The 24,238-nt window shown below is 56.9% G+C and overlaps 1 protein-coding gene across 2 annotated transcripts in view; it reads left to right on the top strand.

Annotated features, from left to right (window-relative positions):
• Positions 1–24,238, top strand: part of LRRC4B (leucine rich repeat containing 4B) — a 37,313-nt gene that overhangs the window by 4,254 nt on the left and 8,821 nt on the right. The window contains exons 1-3 of one of the 2 annotated variants that reach the window (XM_036068099.2): positions 9,174–9,353; positions 9,705–9,822; positions 11,994–12,325. In XM_036068099.2, coding sequence (XP_035923992.2) covers positions 12,029–12,325 — 297 coding nt within the window. In that variant the 5' untranslated portion in view covers positions 9,174–9,353; positions 9,705–9,822; positions 11,994–12,028. Of the gene's footprint in view, positions 1–9,173; positions 9,354–9,704; positions 9,823–11,993; positions 12,326–24,238 lie in introns of those variants that run through there. The other variant, XM_078063795.1, reaches the window with a different exon arrangement.

Below are 24,238 nucleotides of genomic sequence, written 5' to 3'. Positions count from 1 at the left end.
ACTCTCATCTGTCCCTCTTACCTGCCTGGCTCATAGGCAGCTGTGTTTTCAGTCCTGGCGTTTCCTTTCCTCATGGCTCTTTTTTTGCCCTGTCACTCTCTCCATGCTGCTGCTTTGGGTTTCTTTCCAGAACTGAGCCCCTCGGCCGGGGGCTTTGCCTGCCTGCCCCTCTTGCCCCATCCTCCTCCCTGGCAGTTTTGCCCTAGCTCTGAGGCCCTCGGGAATGGGGCCCTGCTTGGGCTAACCTGGCCTCTGCCACCCCAAAGCAGGAACTCACAAGACTACCAGAGTGCAGGGCACACACACACACACGCTCTCCATGGCCAGGGTCAGCTTTGAAACCGCCGGCCCTTGTAGTGTTCTAGACTCAGTGTTGCATGAAGCCACCATGTTGCACCCTGTCCTGGGCTGGCAGACAGCCCGGGTGGGCCACAGACCACACTTGTCCCCTAGTGTGGGATTGCCGCCTAGGCAGGGGTAGGATTCCCTGTGTGTTGGGGGACGGGTGCATATTTGGAAGTTCATCTGGTCCAAGTGTAGGTCTTAGAGGACGGGGCATAGTGATGAGCCTGGGGCCCTGTTCTCAGACGGGCTTCATTAGGTCCTACCTCCAGGGCAGGGTGCAGGTTCCATTACGGGCTCAGGCCCAGCATTAGTTCCTCCACCATCACCCTTTCAGGGTATAAGGAGCATGTTTTTCTTTCCTCTCTGGTAGTGTGCAGGAAACCTCCTCATCTCTGAGTTTAGCAGCCCTCCATCCTCACTGGGCAGAAGCCCCTTTCCCTTCCCTCCCAGGTCCCTGAGAGTAGGGTGGCTCTGCCAGACAGGGGAGTGGCAGAAGAGTAAGAACAGTGGCAAAATGCCCCCTTGTTGCCTGGAAACCCACACGCGCAACTGTTGTCATGGCAGGTGGAGGCGGAGGGGCTGCACTGGAGGCCTGGGAGACAGGCTGGTAAGGGACCCTGCAGTTGGGGGTCAGGCAGGAGTCCATCCCAGGGGACCATTGCGTCCCCAAGAGGGCTGCGAGGAGTAAGAATGCTGGGTCCAGTCTATGACCCAGAAGGGGAGGAGAGAGGGAGAGAGGTGGAGCTGGGCCAGCAGCTTCCTGTCTCAGCTCTGACCCCTGGAAACCCCCAGCCCACCCTCCTGCCTAAGGAGTTGAGCTTAGGCCTTGGAGCCCTTGTTCAAACACTGAGACAAAGGTCAGAGAGCAATACCAGCCCCAGCTCTCCCCGGGGGCAAATCCCAGTCAGTAAATGCTGAAATTTGCCTTCCTCTTGCCTAGAACCCTCAAACACAGGGCCCGAGATAATAATAAGAGCTAACATCCATTGAGGGCTTACCACGAGCCAGGCTCTATGCTAGCATTCTGTGTGGATCTGTTCCATTTACTCCTCATGGTAGAGCTCCAAGGGAAGCACAGTCATCATCCCCAGTTAGACATGCAGGGAAACTGAGGCTCAGAGAGATGAGGCCCCTTGCCCAATGTCAACAACCAGAAGTGGCTCAGCCGGGACTGCAAACTGAGGCGTGGGCCGCCCTGTGGATTGCTTCCCCGAGCTGAGACCCAGAGAGTGGACCGGGCGGGTCCATCGAGTCCTCCAAGTACAAATTAGGATTGCTAATAAAAACAATAATCAGATTGTTAATAACAGTAGACTCATAGAAGGTTAAACTTTAAAAGAGACGTTAGCGGTCCTGTAACTTAGGGGCTCCCTGCCCCTCAGTCTTGTTTATGCCCTTGTTATGCCCCCAGGGGAAAGGACCTACCCACCCCGATTCTCACAGGGGGCTTTCCTCGCTAGGTACAGTGTATCCAATCCATTTCTAGCTGGTGGGGGAAGGACAATGGGCCCCCAAATCCCTGATAAATCATCCAGCCAGAAATGCTGGATTTACATATGGGAAGGGGGGAGACTGAGTCACAGAATGAGGAAGAGATTTGTTCTTCTGATCCAGTGAGAATAAATAACTTTTAATGTCACTCTCATTTAAGTGCCCAACACTGGACATGTCACCATGAGTTCCCACCAAGCTGGGTGTCATTATCTTCACAGACAGAGCCTGGCAGGGATGGGGGGGGGGCAACCACAGTGAGCAAGTGGCGAGTCAGAGTTTGAACCCGAGTTCCCAGGACACCAGCGCTCTTCCCAGCTCTCCATTGTCCTAGAGTGATGGTGTGATGGCACGGAGGAGGAGGAGGAGTGTGTTCACAGTTAGAGAATCACTTCAGTGAGAGCTTTCTTGTGCCAGGCACTGGGCCCCACCCATCACAGATAGCGGACCACTGAGTCTCCACCACCCCTGGAGGTAGATTAGCTATTTTCCCCATTTCACAGATGAGCAAACTGAGGCCCCAAGAAGTGATAGCCCTTTCCCAGGCTACATGGCTGGCAATTGTGGCAGTTGAGGTTCTAACCAGGGTCTAGCCCACCCTTGAGCACACTCTTCCTCAGAGCAGGGGGGAGGGAGGAGGAGAGTTCATGATTCATCCTGAAATGGAGTGCAGGATGCTCCAGGACCAGCAGCCCCAGGATGGGAGGCCCCTCCGCCTAGCCCTGAGAGTCCCCCCTTACCCCCATCAGAATTTGCACTTCAACAAGATCCCAGGTGATCTGGACACTTGTCCGAGAGACACTGCTCCAGTTCAAGCGGTTTTCAACTTTTTATTACTTTTAGTAGTACACCTCCTCCCTCCCAACTTTTTAAAGTTAGTTATGCACATCCTGAGGTAGAAGACAAATTGCAAAATTGCCCTTCCAGGGGACAGCAAAGGGAGAAGGAACCAGGGAGGCCACAGTCAAGCTGGCTCACACCGCATCCCTCCCACCTGCAAACACCTCACACACTCCTGCCGAAGCCTTGACAGTGACCTCTGTTTTGAAAACCTCCCACACCAGGCCAGCCCCTAGCTCTCCCCCAAGTAGATTCAATTCAGCAATGTTACACAGCCCCCGTATCCCAGAGCCACACAGAATCACAGAGTATGCACAGAATATAGGGGCCTGGAGCTCAAGCTTCCAACCTGGAGCCTGCCAGGTCTGGGTGCTCATGGGTACAGCAAGGATTTCCCAGGCCTCAGTATGCCCGACCGTAAAGTGGAGCTCCTGTAGTTCCTCTCCCGGAGGCCTCGGATGACACAGGCAGAGCATCTCACCCTCAGTAAAGTTTGCTTCTGGCTCCTGGAGAGCCCTGTAAGAGCCCCGTGAGGTCTCTAGGCAGGGCGTCGGAGCAGAAGGGGACTCAGTTCCAGGCAGGACTGGGGTCCAGCGGACACACTGGGACAGCCACACCAGCAGTCCAATACAGTAACCACTGCAGCCACGTGTGGCCATTGACATTTAGATTAATTTAAATTAAATTAACTCAATTCCTCAGTCGCTCACCACTCAGCAAGTGCTCACTAGCCACACGTGCTCATGGCTACCATATTGGCCAGTGCAGAAAGCATTTCCAGAGAGCATCACTGGACAGCAACGCATTAGATCCTGGAACAGTTCTATCCCAGCTGGTAGACAGCTGCTGCCGTCAGGCCTTCCCGTGTCCCCTAGCCCCTCGCCCTCTCAGCCCTTTGTCATGTGGTATCTTATTAATTCCCATTTCTCAGAGGAGGAAATGGAGTGACAGCAAGGCTGCTAGCAGAAAGCTGGCAGCCACACAGGCCTGGAGCCACTTACCAGCCAGGCCTTGCGTCCTAGCTCACCCTTGCCCGTCACTTGCAAAGTGCCAGACCCTGTCCTGGGCCCCCTCCCTGAAGCTTCACGCAGCCCCTCAGCCCCAGGGTGTCCCTGACGGCCTGGGTTACAGAGGAGGAAACAGGAGCAGAGAGACTGAGGGGCTGGCCCAAGGCCTCACAGCCAGGGACTGACCGGGGCCCTCCACCACTGCTCCCGGATCATCTGGGAACATCTGGGCCGCCGGGAGCAAGCGGGCTCACCACCTACCAGCAAAGGTTGGGGGTGAGGGTACTGTGTCCAGGGACCTGTCTGTTCTCTTCCACCACCCCCAGCCTCCTCTCCCGCCCTCTCTCCTCTCCTGGCTTTTAGAATCTGACCCCAGATCTCTAAGGAGAACTTGGCTCCTCCCTCTGCCTCACCTCCTACATCTCCTCCAAGTTCTGCCGCTTTTGCCATTTTGCTATATCTTTTCATTGTCTCCCTCCTCTCCATCCCCAAGGCCCCAGCCATGGCCTCAGCCTCTTCCCCTGGATCCTTGGCCCAGCTCCTCCCCAGCCTTCAGCCTCCTCCTAGTTCCCTCGGAAGAGTCTTTCCAAACCCGATTGGACCCCATCCCTCCCCTGCCTCCACACCGCCCCCCCCCCAGCACCCCTGCCTCTCAGCCTACTGTGGAGGTAGGACGTCTTTGTGACTGAGCTGGGCTCCGTGCAGCTCCCTGACTCCCACTTGCCTCTCTGGCCCCCAGGCCTTTGCACCCCCCGGGGTTCTTTGGTCGCCAGCACACCCCGGCTCATCCTTCAGGTTCAGCTTTTTTTTTTTTTTTTTTTAAGATTTTATTTATTTGACAGAGAGAGAGACAGTGAGAGAGGGAACACAAGCAGGGAGAGTGGGAGAGGGAGGAGCAGGCTCCCCGCTGAGCAGGGAGCCTGTTGCGGAGCTCAATCCCAGGACCCTGGGACCATGACCTGAGCCAAAGGCAGACGCTCAACGACCGAGCCATCCAGGCGTCCCTCAGGTTCAGCTTTGACCTCACCTCTTCCAGATTCCCTTCCACTGGCCAGGGGCGTGCCTCTCCTAGACGTTCCAGGGACCCCCCCCCCCCCCGTGCTGTCTCGCTTAGCCTTTGTCCCGCTCCCCTCTGGACCACTAACTCCCTCCAGAGGAGCACGGGTCTCGTTGGCCCCACCTACCCGGTGCCGGCAGGAGACCTGGCGGTAGGGGGCGCTCGCGCACTCGTTCTTCTTTCTGCAAGTGTCCACTGAGGTTTTGTGGGGGCCCGCGGGTCCTAGGCACTGGGGACGCAGCAGTGAACAAGGCGGACAAACTCCCTGCCTGGGGAGCTCACCTTCTGGCGGGAGACAGACAATAGACAGAACAAATCGCTGTCTGTAGGGCACCTTCTGGCCGTCCGACGAAGGAAGTGTGAATGTAAGAGGTGGGGGCGGGGCAAGAAACCCTCTCGACGGCCCTGGAACAGAGACTCTTGGGGAGGCAGCCACGTAGATGAGTGAAAAGCAGCGCCAAACCTCCAGGTCGGGATGTGCCTGGGGTGGAGGACCCTCCTGAGGCCAGTGTGGCTGGAGCAGGGAGAGGGTGGGAGGTGAGGGCCACTCAGTAAATATTTGTGAACTGAGTGTATGAAAGGCAGTGCGTCAGTGTGGGGAGTTGGGACGACGGGCGAGGAGACCCCACCTCCTCCCAGCAAGTCATAGCCCCGCGAAGCCTGGTTCTGCGGGCCAGTGACCAGCGGTGGTGGCTGGGGCGAGTCAAGAGCTGAGCCCCTGACCTGTGTCCTCAGCAGCAGCTACGAGGAGCCTGGGCAGCCCTTTTCCCAGGGTTCCCCCATCTCAAAAGTTAGGGGACTGTCAATTCTCCGGGCTTCTGGGTTGCTTTCATTTGAAAAGCATTCAGGACAGGGACTGGCTCAGAGGGACACACGTGTGAAGTTGTTTCATCCATCCCTGAAGCTTGCTCTGCCCATACCCTCCCCCCACCAACTTAACAGCTCCCAGCCTTGCGCACATGACAGGCATCCAGAGAGAGAAGTGTTCAGCTCTCTCTGGCTTTGATGTCTCTCCACCCTCCGGGCTCCAGGCTCCACTTCCGCCCCAGTCCCTCACAGTCGGGAAGTTCTTCTTTAGATCTAACCTCCATCCCTCTTGCTGCGATGGCAGTCAATTTCCTATCTTTTCTCTCACCTTCTGAACTTCCCCCAGAAAAATGAGTATGCCTGACAGGAATGTTCCCTGCCTCCCTTTTCTCCTCACCCCACCTCCCCTGGGCCCCCGAGTTTCCGATCTGCCATCTGCCTGAATCCTCTCAGGCACAGTGCCCGAGATCTCTCAGAGCTTGGGCTGGGGAGGATGGAGAAGCTGGTGAGGCCTCGGCCGTTACACCTTCCCGTGGTCCTCAGTTCCCTCTCAGGCTTTCTGCGCTCTCCTGCCCTTCTTATAGACTCTCATTCTCTCCTGCCCCCTCACGTGCACGGTCACGGTCATGTGTGGTATATCGGTCTCCAGCCTCTTTGTTCCTCCTCTCGCTATGTCTCTGCCCCTTTCTGCCTTACACGCCTCTTCTCTCTTTGGGGCCTCTTGCGTCTCTGGCTCTACTTCATTCCTTGCACCAGGTAGGGGCAGAGAACAAGCAAAGAGGCCTCTCCCAGGGCACCGGGGTGAGAGAGGTTCTGGGCCTTGGCTTCCAGTCCCAGCCGTCCCACCGTACAGGCTGTGTGACCACCAAGCAGTGTCGTCAGCCCTCTGGATCTGCTTCTCCCTCTGTAAACTGGACACGAGAACAGGCCATGGGGAGAAGCCAGTGGCTGGAGGTGTGGGCGGTGCTCAGCACAGCACTGGGCACAGCGTGGTGCTCAGTGAATACTTCGAATCACTATTAGGGATGCAAGGTGGCAAGCAGGGGAAATCACTGACGGGTCACGTGACCTCTGCCAGCAGGGTGTGGAGCAGGGTAGCGTTGTCACATCCTGTGCCGTGGGGATGAGGCAAGGCTGGCAGGAGGATGACCATTGTTCAACATGGCCCCCAGGAGACTTCCGTGGGAATTGTGGTTGCTGTCCTGACAAGCCTGGGGGTCTCTGGGGCCTTTCTGCTCTGGTGAGGCTGACCAGGGAGAGGCCATTTGCTAGCTGGGCAAGTGACTTTGCCTCTCTCTGCCTCAGCTTTCCTATCTGTGAAATGGGGGTAATAGCAGCCCCTCTCAGAGGGCTGAGGGGAGAACTACAGTTATTGCAAGTACAACAGCTAGAATGGTGTTCGGGCAATGCCAGGTACATGGCGGACATTACCAATAATGGTGGTGGTGTTATTCAAGGAGTTGGTGCCTAGCCGGCAGGCCTGCCATCTGTTGGAGGGATGGATCTGGGGACAGCTGGGGACAGGCATCTCCTTGGCACACAGCAATATGCAGGAGTGTAGCTCACACAGGTGGTGTCCTAAGTGCAGCTCTCCTCAGGGTATGACGTTCAGTGGGGCGCAGGAGCTGCTCTGGGGACCTGCTCTTTGGGACTCTAGCGTATAGTATCTGGAACCTGGCCATCCAGGTGGCACCATGGCGTGGGCACAAGCGTCAAGCTGAAGGCAGTTGTGTTTGTGGCATATGGATGTGCTGCCTCCACCAGGCAGTCCTCCTGGGATGAGAGGGGACCTCAGGATCAGGGACGTCTGAGGTATGAGCTTGAGACATGCAGCTGTTGGAGTGTGTCCTGGGCTGGGTGCACAGAGCGAGGGATGGGGGGGCAAGTGTGTCTCTGTGTGACTGTATGAGGGAACGTGGTTCGTCTGTGGGGAATATAGACGAACAGTAATGATAACTTACTCGTTCATTCCTTTGTCCAATGTTTACTGAGCACCTACCATGTGCCAGGCACCACCATAGATGCTGGGAACCAAACTGTGCACAAAACAGATGCAGTACCTGCCCTTGGGGAGCTTACCCTCAAGTGTGGGCTTGTAAGAGGCCAGATGGTGACAGATGTTATATAGAAAGTAAAGGAGAGAAGGTTCTGGAGACGGGCAGGGTGCGGTGTGATTTGAGGCAGTCAGGATGGCCTCATTGAGAAGGTAACATCTGAGCAGAGACCTGAGAGAAGGCAGGCGCACACTGGGGACCCTCTGGCATCCAGACAGGAAAGAGCAAGAGCAAAGGCCCTGAGGCAGAAGTGTCTGCAGCCTGTTCTGGAAACCGTGAAGAGGCCAGTGTGGCCTGAGGTCAGTGAGTGAGCCGGGGAGGAGGCGAGGGCTGAAGTCAGAGAAGCAGCCCAGCCTGGGGAGAGAGGGCCTGTAGACCAAGATGATGTCCCTCGCCCTTGCACCTCGTGAGACTGGCCCAGCTGAGAGGCTGTGGAGCAGGGGAGGGGCAGGGTCTGCCTCGGATGTTGACAGAACCCCTCTGGCTGCCTGTGGGAACAGACTGGGAGGGAGGGCAGGGGAGGACGGAAGTGGGAGACCAGTGAGGAAGGATTCTGATCTCAGGGAGAGTCGGGGTGGGGGGATGAAAAGTGGTCAGATCTGCACGGGTTACTGAGCATTTAGCTAGTCGGCCCCCAGCAGCCCTAGGAGGCCAGTACTGTTCTTACCCCCGCTGCACAGCCTCTTCTGCAGCTCAGAACAGTGAGGTCACTGGCCTGAGGTCACACAGTCAGGAAACAGCAGACCCAGGATTCAAACCCAGCCCCGCTGACGCTGATCCATGTGCTCGGCTATAGCTACTTGTCTCCTGTGGCCTGCGGATGTCCGGGTTTTGAGTGTGGAGGTCGCCTTTGTCAGCGTCTACACCAATGCCTGCACGTAGTGGGGACTCAGAAAATATCTGTGGGCTAGATGGGCAGACGGACGAATCCAACGAATGAACGCGCTGCCGTGCCCATTTTGCATAAGGGTATGGAGAGGCAGCTCTCAGGCTCTGGCTAAGGTCCGGGGAGAGGGCTGCATCTGGGGCTGGGTTTCTCCGTGGCATGAATGGGGGCCGGCCCTTGGCTGAGGACTGGGTGACGATGTTGTTGGCCCAGGTTCGCTGGTGTATCAGCCGTGGGGGTAGGAGTAAAGGGCTGTGTGGTGTGGGGAGGGGCTTGGGGGAGCTCCTGGAGTTGGCTCCTGCAGGGAGACTGTGCGAGGTTGTCAGCCCTTGGGCTGGGGGACAGGTGCAGGAGGGGTGGTTGTGGCCAGCGGTGGGGGGTGGGGTCAGCGGTGGCCCAGCCTGGTTATGCAGCCGAGTCTGTGCCATGAGGCCCGAGGCCTGAGGCCCAGGCTTGGCACAGCCCACACCCCCCCTCCCAGGGCAGCCCAGCCGTCAACCTTCCTCCCCCGCTTCCCGACCTTCCCCTGCCGCCCAGAACCAATGGGTTAATTAGATAACGGAGCCTTTGATTAGCGGGGGAGGGGGAGGCCTCCCAGTCCAGGGAGGGGGGGGCGAGGAGGAGGGAGGAGAGGCGCCCTCCCCGTTCAGAAGGAGAGAAAGAAGGAGGGAGGGGGTAGGGAGGGAGGGAGCTGAGGCACAGCTTGGCTCTGCACTGCCGTGTGACTAGAAATTGTAATCGCGGAGAAAGAGAGAGACAGACAGAGCCTGGCCAAGAGAGAGACCAATACAGACGGACAGACAGACAGAGAATCTGACCAAGACGGTCTCCCCAACCAACGAGAGGGTGATGGGGATGGAGCCAGAGTGAGGAGGAGATGGAGGAGAAGGAGAGAGGGGGCCTGGTCGCCTGGAGGGAGGCGAGACAGTGAGGGGAGCCTGAAGAGGGGGCTGGGGACCAGGAGGTGGACAGGGACAAGGCCGGAGACCGGCAGAGAGGAGAAGGGGGCTAGGGGCAGTGGGGGGAGAGAAAAGAGGCTGGCGGTGGGGGGAGAGTGGAGGTAGAGGTGGGGGTGGGGGTAGGAGACAGGAGGAGGCCAGCAGGGAGGGGACAGGGAGACGGCTGCAGTGGCCTAGACGGGCCTCCCCGGGGTGGGAAGGGCGACCGGCGAGGGGGGGGGCGCGGGGAGACCCAAGAAGCCCCTGCGCCCCCCCCAGCACGACCTCGAAGGAAGCCCTGGAGAACTGGGAAGGCAGAGCCCCTGGCCCGCTGGAGGCATGTGGAGGGGGGGGCCTGGGGCCCAGGGAGAGGCCCAGCGGAAGCGGAGCCACCGGGGTGAGTGTCCCTCACTGTGGTGGGGGGGGACAAGGACGGAGATGGCTGAGGGCAAGGAGGGAAGGGGCGGGAGGCCCCGCCGCTGCAGAAGCTGTGATGCGGGGGGGAGGGATGCGGGCTGTCTGCAGGAGAGATGGGGACAGATGCGGAGGTAGAGACGCGGCAGCGGGCCTGGGCCTGGGGTGGCTACTGGGGGCATCCTGGCCTGGGGGTTCTCCAGCTGCAATTTCTGGCCCCGTTGGGCAGCGCCGGCCCCTGGGTTTGAAGGGTGTGGGCTGGGTCATCACCGGTCTTAGGAAGTGGGAAAGGGAACGGCGGGTGCAGGTCGAGGACCAGCATAGACAACCCCCCCCCATCACACTCGAGAAGCGGAGACCCCGCTGCGCTCACATGACTTGCAGACAGAGGCACACACAGCCCCTAGCCCCCCAGGGGGAGAAAGGAGTCCGGGATACAGACTCAGAACCAACCCCTCCCCCCTCTCTGTCTCTCTCGGTCTCTCTGTCTCTCTGTCTCTCCGTCTCTCCGTCTCTCCGTCTCTCCGTCTCTCCGTCTCTCCAGCTCAGGCTCTCACACAAGCATTCAGGCACACAGACTACGCACATGCATTTTTATCTGAGTTAAAATGATCTTGAAAACTGCCGAAGGAGGAAGTGAGTGTGTGTGTGTGTGTGTGTGTGTGTGTGTGTACACGCACGGGGCGGGGTGGCCCTGTGTCCGTGGCTCTGAGAGCCCGCTGAGTGAGGATGTGCCCAGCGCTGCCCTACTGTGCGTGCTGTGCCGACGACGGCCCTCGGCCTCAGCGCTGGGGAGGTGGTCGGTGCTGGAGCACAGCCCGCTGCTGTGGGTGCGCTGTGTGTGTACTCAAGACGCCGCGTGGAAGGGAGGGTGCGCCCAGGGCCACAGTCCCCCTCTGCCACCCACTGGCCAGCTCCGTGCTGGGACGAGTTGCGCCCCCTCCTAGCGCCTCAGTGTCCTCATCTGTAGATTGGGCGTCCTAACACCTTCCTCCTCCGGTTTCTGTGAGGCCTAAATGAGAACACCATGTGTGCTGAGACTGGGGCGTAGAAAGGTCTCCCCCCAACGCTGAAGCTATTATTATTATAGTTCCTGCCATTGTTGTTACGATCAGTCCGTCCCCTTCCCCTTCCGTCTGGTCCTGGCCCCACCCGCCCACCCCCGCCCCGAGCTCCGCCCCCAACCCCTTCCCCACCAGCTGTCCCAGCACCGACCCACCCACCGGAGCCACCCACCACCCGCTGCCTTTGCCTTGAGCACCTGCAACCTCAGGGCCAACGGGGGTCGGGGTGGGGGGTGCAGCCCTCCCAGGTCCCCCTCGGCCACCTCCTCCCCCTTTGTCTTCTCCAGTCTGCCTCCTCCCTCCCACCCCGCGGCCTCCCAGCCTCTCCTGCCCACACTTCACCTCCACAGTTGCCTTGTCTGGCACCTCACCTTCTTCAAGTTCTTCCTTTGAGTCTAACTCAACTCTCTGTGGCTGCTGCGAGGCCCACGGCCCGGACGGGTGACGGGAGTCTGACGGGAGCCTGCGGCTGGGCCCCGCGTGGAGGGTGTTTGGTGCTGGGAAGCTTGTCTCTTGGCAAACACTCCTGGGCGGGAGTAGGATGAGGGGACAGGAGGTCCTGCAGGCGGTGAGAATACTTGGATGGGGCCTGTGAGGGAAGCCAGACTCCAGAGCCCTGGCCCCCACCCCCAGACTTCCAGACCTGGCACGTCACCCTCTCTCTGTTCCTTCGTCTATTTGTCTCTCTTTCTCTCCCTCCATCTCTACCTCTTTAGCTACCTTTCTGAAACCATGCAGAGAACTAAGTTTTGAATCGGACTGACTTCTCCATTACTGGCCAACTGCCTTGGGCAGCCTTTTTCTCCCCACCCCACCCCTGCCTCAGTTGTCAGTGCTGCAAAATGGGTATACTCTTCCGGTCAGGAATGACTTGATACAGTGCAAGAAGGGCAGGGCTGGCCCTTGTCTCTGCTGCCCTCAGCAGGTGGGTCACCACCAGGGGGCTGGGGGAGCCCCGCCCTTCGGGTCTTGAGCGGAGCAGGGAGGTGATGGTGGCCGGCAGAGAGCCGCCTGGGGGTTGGGAAGCAGGCGGACCACACACGGGGTCCCTGTCCTTCACTGAGCCTCTCCCTCTCTCTCCACCCCACAGCCCCCCGGCGCCCTCGCGGAGCATGAACATTGAGGATGGCGTGCGCCCGCAGCTCCCCGTGCCCCCCACTGCCGCCCGGTAGGATGTCCTGGCCCCATGGGGCCCTGCTCTTCCTCTGGCTCTTCTCCCCACCCCTGGGGACCGGCGGGGGCGGCGTGGCCATGACATTGGCGGCCGGAGGGGGCTCCCCACCGGCCACCTCCTGCCCCGCGGCCTGCTCCTGCAGCAACCAGGCCAGCCGGGTGATCTGCACGCGGAGAGAGCTGGCTGAGGTCCCGGCCAGCATCCCTGTCAACACGCGGTACCTGAACCTGCAGGAGAACGGCATCCAGGTGAGCTGGGCCGGCAGCCAGTGGGGGCGGGGGGGCACAGGTGGTGGCCGGGTCCTCCTGCTCGAGCTGGCAAAGGCCTCCTGGGTGTCCCCTTGGCACTTACGAGATCCTGTTTGCATCCTATTAACTTGAGCTCAGTCTGTCTGGGTTTTCTCACGCGAGGTTCCCTGTCTTTGTCCAGCGTGTTGGGGCTCAGGGGTAGGACCACCTGCCTGCCTCCCACAGTACAGGACAGGTGAGCCCTTGGCCTGGCCCCGGAGTCACAGGTGTGCAGAGCGACCCTTGCACGAGGCCTCTGTGCTGTCCACATGGCCCCACCCGCGGCATGGCCGTGGGCTCGTGAGGGCATGACTTCGCGTCTCAGTTTCTTTATCTGAAAAACGGGGATGACAGAGCCCCTGCCCCAAGGGGCTGGGTGAGGACTGATGGGTTTCATACTTGTCAAGGACTTAGAATCTTCTGGCACCCGGCGAGCACTCCTTTGCTGTGCAGTGTGGAGCTCGTGTGCCCGCTTCCCAGAGGTGGTATGACATTTGGAGATGTAAGCACTCTCACGTGCCTAGTCCCATGTCGGCACAGGGCTGGTGCTCCGATGGGGCACTTGCCATGCGATTCACTGTGACCGTGACTGAGGTGGGCTATAAATGATGCTTTGAGGGCAGAGCTGTGCGTTTTTAAAGCAGGGTCTCTCCTCTCCTCTATTGGCATCTGGGGCCTGGTGGGCTCTGGTTGTGGGGGCTGTGCTAAGTGCTGTAAGATGTCGAGCAGCATCCCCGGCCACTAGAGACCAGCGGCAACACCCTCGCGCCCACTTCCCCAGACACCTCCAGATGTTGCCAGATATTCGGGGAGGAGGGATTGCCCTAGTTGAGGACCGTTTTAAAGACATGTGTCAGTACCCCACACAGGCAAGCCTCCCTGACCCTGGTCCATAAAGCCAGGAGAGAAGAGGGTTCCCGTGTGGTGTCCCAGGCCCCTGGGAGCTAACATCCCTTCCCCCATGGCACACCCTGGTCTGTCCCTGGGAGGGGAAGGGGTCGGTGTTCCCCACCGCACTGTCCCGGAGAGCCTGGGGACGGGGTTCCCCTCTGCAGAAGAGAGGGGATCTTTTAGGGACACAGCACCAAGGGGGTGCCAACATCAAGAAGCCTGCCCTGGGTGGCCACGGAGCAGGGACCAGTGAAGCCAGAGCTGGGGTCCAGAAACAGAAGGGGCCTCGTCCCCTTGCCCCATCCCTGCTTCTGCAGGATGGTGTCCCCCAGCTCCAGGCCCTCCTCCTCAGCAGCGTCCCTTTCCTCCCCGTGCGCTTTGAGTCCACTCTGCATTCTCAAGCTCTAGTCTCAGCTGACCGGCCCCTGACTCCTGGAGGGGGACCGACACCCTCACTTCGTTCTCCCCATACATGCCCTTGTTTCCTGGACTCTGTCTGTCCGTTTCCGTCCTTCATTTACTCATGTGACGATCAACACGTGGCCAGCGCCAGGTCAGTGCCAAGCCCTGTTTTTGGTCGTGAGCGGGATGGGCAGGCCCCTTCCCTGCTCCTGGGCGGCTCACCTTGCAGAAGGGAAGAAACAGTAAACAAATGGGATGGCACATTTCCGGAAGGGGCGATGTTAGCGCATCAGGGAGTACTTCTGTGATGAGGGGCTGCGCCCACAGACTCGTCCTGGCGACCAGAGATGCCCTCCCCCAGGCCCAGCCCAGCCTCCCAGTGGCCACCGAGGCATGCTCACCTCTGCCTAAAACCCTCTGCAGGTTCCTGGACTCTGGAGTGAAGTCCAGGCTGTTTATTGTGATAACAAGTCTGTGCCGCTGGGCACAGCCTGCCAGCCTTAGAGTTGACACCAGTTGCCCTCCCAGGGCTGAGAAGTTGCTCAGGCCACCCCTCTGCCTGAATTCGCCTCTCTTTGGCCCTTGGGTCCCACAGGCAAGCCTCCCTTCACTGCCTTCCAATCTGGGCCCACAGACTCCCCCTCCAGACATCCGTGCCCTTGCCCTTGATGCCTGTGTTTGTTAAATATCTCTTGGTTGTCTGCTGGGTGGGGGGCAGTAGTCTAGGACAACCAACCCTGCACCTCCCCCAGCCTGCATTCTAGACATAGGCATGATAAGTAAGTAAATGGTGTGTGTTCAGGATGCCGAGGGCTGTGGGAAAAGGAAACAGATGGGGGAAGGGGATGGTGGGGGCAGGAGGAGGGCTGGTTGGCTGCAGCTTCAAAGATACGAAGTCAGGGTGGCCTCATGGAGAAGGTGACATTTGAGCAAGAGATGAAGGTGGAGCCTTGTGGAAGGGCATTCCAGGCAGGGAGGACCGCAAGTGCAAAGGCCCTGGGGTGGGAGCCTGCCTGGTGTGTGGGAGGAACAGCGACAGGCTGGTGTGACTGGAACAGAGCGAGCCAGGGGCGAGGATGGGAGGTGAGGGCAAAGTGACAGATCCTGCAGGGCCTCATGGTTATGGTGAGGACTTGGGCTCTTCTCTGAATGAGACGGGAGCCATTCTGAGCAGAGGGCAGGTGGGCTGCTGACTTGGGTCTCCCTGGCCGAGGTTCGGGAGGCCTATAGGGCACATGGATCAAGCGCCAGGGGGCCTGGGTTTGAATCCTGGATCTGCTATTTGCTTGCTGGTGCAGAATTCGGGAGAGAAATGCCGGGAGCTCGGCTGGGACCAGGCTGGTTGCAGTGGAGGTGGTGAGAAGTGGGCAGATTCTGGGTCTGTTTGGAAGGTGGAGACAACAGGATTTTCCAGCAGAGTGGGTGTGGGAAGAGAGAAGAGAGGATGACTCCTGGGTTTTAGGTCTGAGCTGGCCCCTTTGCTTGGGCCTGTTTGCTTGGGTGTCTGTCACCCCGTCTCCCAGGCCTCTGGCTTCCAGACTTTTGATCCACACCCCTGTCAGAGGGATGGAGCCCCATGGACGTGGGTGAACTAATTTGTAAGTCATGCACAGGTCTGCTGTAGGCATGCATCATGCGCCCCCAAACTGCCTGCTCCCCCAGGGTGGAGAGTGTCCTGCCCCCAAGAGTGGACTCTTGTGAACATTCAGTGAAACGGACCTCCCTTCGGGGACACCCTGCAGGTGGGGGGCGGGATTGAGGCTGCCGAGGGAACCATCAGAGGAGCTTGAGGAAATAACTTTTTAATTATCCAAATAAAAAAATGAAAAAAAAATCACCCCTAGTCCCGCCACCTAGATATAAATAACTACTGTTTATATTTTGTTTTAAAGCCTTCCTGGCTCTTTCCTGTGCCCATGTCAATGGATTTTTAAATTATTTATTACAGAATGAATGCAAATTAATTTAGAAAATACACCTAAGTAAAAACACAGGGACAAAAGCCAAGCGGAATTCGACAAACAGGTAACCCCATTAGCATCTAGTTCTTTCCGTTCAGATCCTCTCCACGCATGCTCCCGGTGCGTGTCCGGTGGGCAGCCCTGGCCAACGGATTTCTGGCTTTTTTTTTTCTTTACTTTTTGGAGAAAAAAATGAAATCACACCGCTTGACACTGGTTTGCAGCTGACCTTAGACACCTGAAGGCGTAACAGGAGCGTCTTTCTCCCTGACGCTGACACGCGTCTAGAATGTCAGTGTTAGTGGCTACGTGGGATCCCGGTGCAGGGCCTTCCCGTTACTGCGCCGGTCCCTTCCTCCCAGTGCTGGAAGTGATAGAGACAGCACTGTGGTCAACATCCCTGGTGCGCATTCTTGGAACTTTCCAGAACCCGCCCTTGGGATAAATTCCTAGAAGCAGAATCTCAGGGTTAGAGGGAAGATCACAGAGGCGCTGCCCTACAAGTCCTGTGTGTCCTGCTCTCTCGGTATTGTCCTCCCTCACAATGGCTGGTGCTTCCCCCACACTTGCATGGGAGTGTGTGCGTGTGTGTGCACACACACACACACACTTACACGCACGCATACACACGGCCTGACACCAAAGCCCCATAGAAATGGCCAGAGTTCTGGGGATCCGAGAGTCTGCCCTGTCCTGTCCATGGTCACTTGCTTGTTGTCTGGCTCCGCACTGATGGTCACTCCCACGAGGGTGGGGACTTCACCGTGCTCCCTGCTGTATGCCCAGCACCTGAACAGAGCCTGGTACACACTAGGTGCTCAGCAGATGTTTGTCTATGGAAGGAAGGCCGCCTCCCGAGCTCCCACCTTGAGGACTTGGCAGTGTGTGTGTGTGTGTGTGTGTGTGTGTGTGTGTGTGTGCGCACGCATGGAAGGCGGGTCCCTGCAGCGCCTGCAAGAACCACCGGCCTCTCTGGAACAGTGGCATCCACCTTCGGGGAGGGCTCGAACGCTGTTCTGAGACATGACAGGGACAGCACATGCCCTTCAGGAGCAAAATAATTTTTAACTATCTGCAGTCTTCCACGGGCCCCTAATTGTTTCTGAGATGGGACAGGGATGTGCAAGCCCAGAGCTCAAGGAGACACCTTCTAGGCAGAGGCCCCCTACCTCCCAGCCCCCACGCCACTCAGGCCATGTGCCAGTGCTCTCACACCTCACACAGCCCCCCGGCCCTCCCCACGAGGCTGGGGTCCTCCTTCTTCCTCCACTGCCTTGTACCCTTGTCCCCGCTCTGTTCCCCTCCTCCCCGGAGCCAATTGTCCTAATGTGTTTACTGTGGATCTTTCTGCTTGTGTGTGTTCTTGCAAAATGCTTATTGTTGCTTTGTGTGCATGTATTTTTAATTTATGTAAATGAAGCTGCATTATAGATGGCTTTCTTTGTCTCACTGTTTTCACCCAGCCTGGGTTTTTAAGAGCCATCCACATCGGGGTGTGTGCGTGTGCGTGTGTGTGTGTGTGTGTGTTGGTGTGTGTGTGTGTGTCTACTCTGTTGCTTTAACTGTTGCAGAATTCTCCTTGATGGGTGCCCCCCCACTTCCTGCCCTCCACCTTCCAAGTCAGGACAGACACCTGGGAGGCGTGGAGCTGCCTCCACCACAAATTCTCCCTGGAGACCCCTTTGGAAGCTGCGTGATAACATCTTTGGCATACACACCAGGGGGATCGCTGGGTCAGAGGTCATGCATGTACTTAACCTAACAAAGTACATGGAGCCATGGAACTTTCAGGGAGCTGCCCAGGGTCCCTCGGGGTCCACCATGAGGTCGTTTGGGCAGTGTGTGAGGGCACTCGACAAGGAAGGGTGCCTCTGTCCTAAGAAACCAATCCACCCACCCGAAAGAGGGGCTTAGAGGTGCTTCAGAGAGTGAGGTCGAAGGATGGCCCAAGGGCCAGAGGGTGGAAGCCGGGTCAGTTCTTGGTCATCCTGGCATTGGTTCTTACAACAGAATGTGATGCAGCTATTCAAAACAGAGCTTCGAAGAATATCCAATGACACAGGGAAATGCTTAGAATAGGATCCTGAGCTTTCAAAGGATGCAAGTAGGACGTCCCATGTGTTTTAAACACTGCAGGGAAAGCAAAAATAAAACGCAGGGACCACTCAGAACTGTTCATACTGCCTTTCTCTTCGCACTAGTGTTCTGGAGGATATTGAGTTTCTTCTTTTCACTCTCTTTAACGTCCAAATTTTCTTCAGTGAGGGCACTGGGTACGTTTTGTAATCAAGGAAAAGTTATACTTAAAAATAATATGTACAAAAGGTTGTACAAGCTGAAGACAGAAGTCTGTACTGGGATTTGCTCACCGGCCCCCGGAGAAGGGAAGAGAAACCAGTTTGCTGAGCACTGACCCTGAGCGGGGGACTGGGAGTGCTTTTCCTGCAGGGACCTCTTCATTCCCATGAGGACAGAATTACTTCTCCCATTTCACGAGACAGGCCCTCCCCTGACTCCTCACTTCTGAGCCTCACGCACAGAATCTCGTGTCTACACTTCTGTCTGCCCGGCTTCTGTGTGCTCCCCGCGGCTGCCGGGACTCCTCCTTGTCCTGTCTCGAAGCCACAGTGCTTCCGCTCTTACCCTTTTATTGTTGGATGATATTCTGTCCCATGAAGTTACCACCATCTCTTCATCCATTTCCTATTGATGGGCATTTGGCTTGTTTCCAGTGTGGGGTTCTCCCTCAGCCTGACTTTAGATGTAGACTCCTCCTGAGCCACGGCAGGCACGGTGGGACTCCTCCCCGTTCACTCCGTGGAGAGGGGCCTGCGTGCTGCGGGCTGGAGCAGAACTGGTGCCCAGGGCGCCTTGGGCTCGGGCCTGACCACACGCCCCTGGGACTGTCAGCGAGCCACACGGGTAGTGGAGTCCGACACCATTGGAGCTCAATCCCCCAGGTGTCCCACCTGTCACCTTCCCCGTCTGAGCCTACCCGAGACAGAACCTTTCAGGACGTGGCCCCGCCGGCCTCCTGCATCGCTGGGCCCTCACGCTGGCCCCCTTCCGCTCCCACTCAGCTCAGCGCCTTCACGCTTGATGTTCTCTCTTTCTGGAATGCTGTTCCACTCTCCCCTTCATCTGCTCAGCACCAGCACTTATGATTGTGGGGGACAGTAAGGTGTGACTCACAGCTCTTCCTGGGGTACATTATCGAACCCGTCTGGGCCTCAGTTTCGTCATCAGTGAAATGGGGATAATAACATAGAGCTGCTGAGAAATTCAATGCCTTCGTTCTTTGGACAAATGTCCTGAGCGCCACTGTGTGCTAGTGGGGGATGCTGGTCATATGAGGCAGTGTATGTATGTTCGCTCCTGAGGACCTAGCAGGGGACGCTGGTGAGTGGCCTGCTCCTGAGCAGCTCTAGCAAGTGTTGACAGTGAGACCTTTGTCACGGTCACCTGGTCTTTTTTTTTTTTAAGATTTTTATTTATTTATTTGACAGAGACACAGCAAAAGAGGGAACACAAGCAGGGGGAGTGGGAGAGGGAGAAGCAGGCTTCCTGTGGATCAGGGAGCCAACGCGGGGCTCCATCCCAGGACCCCGGGATCATGACCTGAGCCGCAGGCAGACGCTGAACGACTGAGCCACCCAGGAGCCCCCACCCTGGTCTTTACTGACTCAGGGAAATGTCTCAACCTCAGAGGTGCCTTCCCTGAACCCCCAGTCAGGTCAAGGCCCCCCGATCCCCATGGCATCCCAAATGTATTGATCACACTTGTGCACACTTGTCAAGTCACCACTGGCCCAAAACACAACCATGAAATCAACAAATCAGAGAAGGTCTTGCCATCTTACAGAGCCCCTCCCAGGAGAGGGACAGGTGGGGGTCCCCATGTTTTAGTTGAGTAGCTGAGGCCTGAGAGACAGAAGAACCCTGTCTCCCCCTCCATTAATTACATCACCTCTCTGAGCCCGCCTCTCACCGGGGAGGGTGGGAGGAGGGGGATGTGTGTGGCCCCCAGCCATGCTCCAGGCTCTTTCCACAACAGCCCTGTGAGTAAGTCCTGTTCTTACCCATGTCACAGGCTGGGGAGACCGTGGTGTAGGAGAGGAAGGCCCTTGTGCAAGAGGCCACAGTCCGGAGAGGAATTGGGACTTAGCCCAGGCAGTCTGGCTGCAGAACTGGATATTTTCAACACTATTCCAGACGTTTCCTAATTCGTAGTTATCTGGGCTCTCTGTAACCCTGGTGATACAATCACAACATTGTATCAGAGCCTGACTCTGTCCACACAGCCAGCCCCTGCTCTGGCCTTGTCCTTGCTCATTGGGACACTCGCCCCAGCTTCCTCCAGTCTTCCTGTCCCCCGCTGTTCCCCGCCCCAATCAGAGTCACCGCGTCATCCCTGGACTTTAAACCGGCTAGTGCTCCCCTTGCAGCGAAGACCCTTCCCAGGCTGGCCTGTCCCTGACCCAGCCACACCACACTCGGGCTGCCCTCCGCTGGGCCCAGACACTGCCCAGCCCTGCCCTTCCAGCCCTGCGGAAAACACGCCTTGACCTTGAATGGCCACGGCCACGCTCTGCACTTGCCTGGCACCAGGCACCTTTCCTCGAGGGTTCGATACCTAGTTTAATCCTCACGACTATGACACCCAGAAGTGAGTCTCGCCCCACATGGAAGCGGGCTCCACGCTGGGAGCTGCCCTGAGACCATGAGGCCCTCTCCCTGTACTGACTGCCCATCCTGGGCCTGCCGGGCCCTGGCTTGTCACTCTGCGGCCCCCAGTTCACAACCCTGATTCGTTTATTGAGCAACTACTGTGTGCCAGGCTCTGCTGTAGGCACAGTGAACAGGACCTGCTCTGTGCTCCTGATGGAGGTGGGAGCTGAGCATTGGGGGGGGGGGCGGGGGCCAGGGAGCCTCCCTGGGAAGGAGGTGTCTGGCCCCGGCCTGAGCCTTCTCCTGGTCCCGCCCACCCACTGCCTTAGGCAAAGCTGGGCTGTACTTAGCTCCTGATATAGATCTTACCTCTCCTCCCCAGGCATTATCTACACCCAGGTTCAGATGCCTGTCTGGGCTAGGGGTGCCGGTTGGTGCAGAGGTGGGGAACAGGCCAGACTCCACCAACAGGGCAAGGCTTGCCCCAGGAGGCCTGAGAAGGCAGCTCCTAGGTGGATGAATGGGAGGAGATGAGGGGGAGGGCAGGAGGGAGGGGAATAGGCCAGGGTGAGTGGACGGATGGTCACACGCGTGAGTGAATGGGGCGGGCACCTGGGAGGAAGAGGTCTCACGGGGCTGGGATGGTTAGGAGGCCTTAGCAAGGAGAAAGGCTTTTTTTTAGGGAGCCTTGAGTGACTAGTGCCCTGAGCAGGTGCAGAGGCTGGGATGCTGTTCCAGGAGGGGACAGCATGAGCCCAAGTGTGGAGGAGGAGAAGGAAAGTCACAGAAGCTCTTAGGCACTAAGCTCCTAATGTGTGAAAAAGCATTTAATCCTCTCACCAATCCTAGGACGTAGATTTTATAATCCCCTTGCACAGATGGGGAAGCAGGCCTAAACTTGACCCCAAGTCACAGAGGTAGTAAAGGGGCAGCCATCAGGACTCCAGCGGTGTGACCAGCAGGCTACGGGGCTCACGAGTGAGGGCAGTCGGTGGGGCTGGGGCAGGGACAAGACAAGTCTAAGTCTGCCTGGGGTGCTGAGGAAGAGTGGAGTTTGCGCTCTCTCCTCTCAGGTTAATAGTGGGGGCCGCTGAGCTCTGGCCAGAGCCCTTCCCCACCCACCGCCCCATGCAGCGGTGGAGGGCCAGCCCGAGGGGGCTGAGAGTTGGCTCCAGCCACCCTCACCCAGCGTGGTTCCTGGAAGGTGGGGCATGGAGCCTCTGGGCACCTGCCGGTAGAGCTCAGTGCCAGCATGGCCTGGAACCTTCGAGCAGGTTTAGAACTTGTTGTTGGGCCGCGAAGGGGTGAGGTTGACAGAAACAATTATGGATTTCACTGAAGGAGGAGATGTTGTGTTCTAAGTGGCCACCCTGCCCCTGGGCTCTGCTGAGTTGCTGTGATACGGGGTTGTTCTCACTTAGTCCTCAGGGCCCCCTGCACCCATGTTACAGAGGAGGATACCGAGGCCCCGGGAGGCTGAGTCTAGGCCCAAGAAGCTCAGTGCAGGAGCCCCCAAGCCTGCCAGCCTCCCTCAAGGAAGTCCCCACTGAAAAGAGAGGCACAAGGCCCTTATCTCAGGGAAGGAGGAACTACAAGAAGTCATCACAAAAGCACTTGGTACAGAAAAACATTTTTTAAATTGTGAATGCAAAAAACACAAGAAAAGACAGTAAGCTACTAAACTTTGTTATTGGTTCATTACATTCAAAATGTATAAAAACAATTTATCTTCATAGTGTTAAGATGAACAATTCACTTAATCATTTCCTACCACAGTTAAATTTTTAATAAAGGATTTCTTGACGGTTTAGTTTCTTAAAAACCCCAACAGAATGCAGAGGGGGTTTTCAGTGTTAGTGATGTTTACCTACCATAGCTGAAGTGGAAAGTCCCCTAAAGAATAGGCCAAGTTCCAGGATGAAGGGAGAGGAGAGGTCCCCCTTAGGGTTGGGAGTGGTCCTCAATGGGGCCGCCTTCCCTTGCCTGATCGGCATCTGTACCCTTGATACTGAGCACAGAGCCAGGCGCGTGTGGAGGAGGGCTCAGCAAACGTGGGCTGAAGAAGTGAGGGGCTGTGGGCACTTGGCTGTTAGGTGGCTGTCAGAAGCGAGACCCCAGGATTACCTCCTCTGCAACATCACAGAACATCAGTGTCCTTCCAGGCCCAATGTCCCCTCCAAGACTCCAAGAACCAGTCCCCACCTTGTCCATCCTACCCTGGGCCAGTGGTCACAGGAGTGCCCCGGTTTAAGATGATCTGCTGGCGGGGGGGGGGTCAAACTGTGCTGTGGAGCACCCCACACCTGCCTCTCCCCCTACAGGCAGGGCAACACCTGCGAGCTGTTTACACCATCACCACTTAAATGATCATTTGCATAATTATTCTGTTTAGTGTCCTCCTCACTTGAGGTCAGGCTCTGGGAAGTCAGGGCTGTGTCTTTCTTGTCCACAGCTGGATCCCCAGAGCCCAGCAAGATACTTGACACATAGCAGACACTCAAAGAATATCCGTCAAATGAGCAAATCAACACGTGGGTAATGGTTGAATAAGGAACAGGCGCCACAGCTCAAAGACTACATTGGAAACAACAGAGAGCCCAACCCTCTTGGCTTAGGGCGCAGAGACGCAACAGAGACTTCATATTTATTTAGATTGAGGAGAAGCAGACTTCGAGTCCTGGTTCCGCTACTTTGGAGCTGTGAGACTGAAGGCAGATAACTTTTCCTCTGCAGTAAACCATCAGATAGGAGGGGAGACAGAGACATGTGGCTGATAACCCCCACGTGACAGGATTTCCACAAGAACTAAATAAGATCACCACCTCAGAGCATTTGGTACGGGGTCTGGTACACAACAGGCACGTAACAAATACTGGCTCTGCCCTTCTGCCTCATCAGGAACCTGCCCAGGGTGATGCTTTGTTTCAGGGTAGGGATGGGGTCAGCTTTGTATTGCTTGGGAGGAGAGGAGAGGAACTGGCTGACTGTGGTCTTTAGGTATGCATGTTAAATTTTAAGGGTGACCACTAAAAGAAGAGAAAGGGAAAATATATAAATTCTAAACTAGAGGGGCACCTGGGTGGCTTAGTTAAGCATCATGGCTCAGGTCACGATCCCAGGGTCCCGGGATCAAGCCCCACGTTGGGCTCCCTGCTCAGCATGGAATCTGCTTCTCCCTCTGCCTGCACTTCCCCCTGCTTGTGCTCTATCTCTCTCACTCACTCACTCTCAAATAAATAAAATCTTTTTTAAAAATTATAAAAGAGTAGATGAGGGAAATGGAATAAAAAGAAAATCAATGAAAAAGATGGCAGGAAAGAGAAAGAATAGGCTGCAAAAAATCAGGACAAACAAAAAGCACAAAATAAGAGAATAATTCCCAATGTATTAGTAATTACAATAAATGTAAATGGACTAAACATCCAATTAAAACAGAGATTTTCAGACTATATTAAAAACAAAATCCAAAAGACACACCTAAGACACCAGGTCAGAATGGATGAAAGCAAGTAAGATGGCAAATGCTAACCAAAAAAAAAGAGTAAGTTGGAGCCAGTTCTGTCACTGAGGGTTTCAACACGTTGGAATTGTCACCCAGGCCAAAAGGTGTGCAGGTACACAACAGCTGACACAACTGGGGTGCTCTCCAAATCCAAGCCTTGTCCATTCTGGCCATTCACTCAACACGCTTGGCTGAAGTTGGCCATGAACTAGGGGACAGGGAATGCGGAAACCATCCAGATAGCGTCCACTCATAGCCTAGCCAAGAAGAAGGACGCATTAAGCCAGTGTGATAAGAGAATGTGTATGACATGTTAGTGAGCAGGGGAACAAAGAGGGTTTTGGTGGACGATGACAACTGGAATTTCCCAGAGAACAAGGAGGAGGATGGCATCCCAGGCAGGGGGCATGGCCTGTGCAAAGGCAGAGATGTTGGGCAGGGCACGGAGAG

Source organism: Halichoerus grypus, chromosome 15, assembly GCF_964656455.1.
Source record: "Halichoerus grypus chromosome 15, mHalGry1.hap1.1, whole genome shotgun sequence".
Taxonomy (NCBI): Eukaryota; Metazoa; Chordata; class Mammalia; order Carnivora; family Phocidae; genus Halichoerus; species Halichoerus grypus.
The sequence above is the reverse complement of the archived record's forward strand: the minus strand, read 5'-3'. Positions and strand labels throughout refer to the sequence as shown.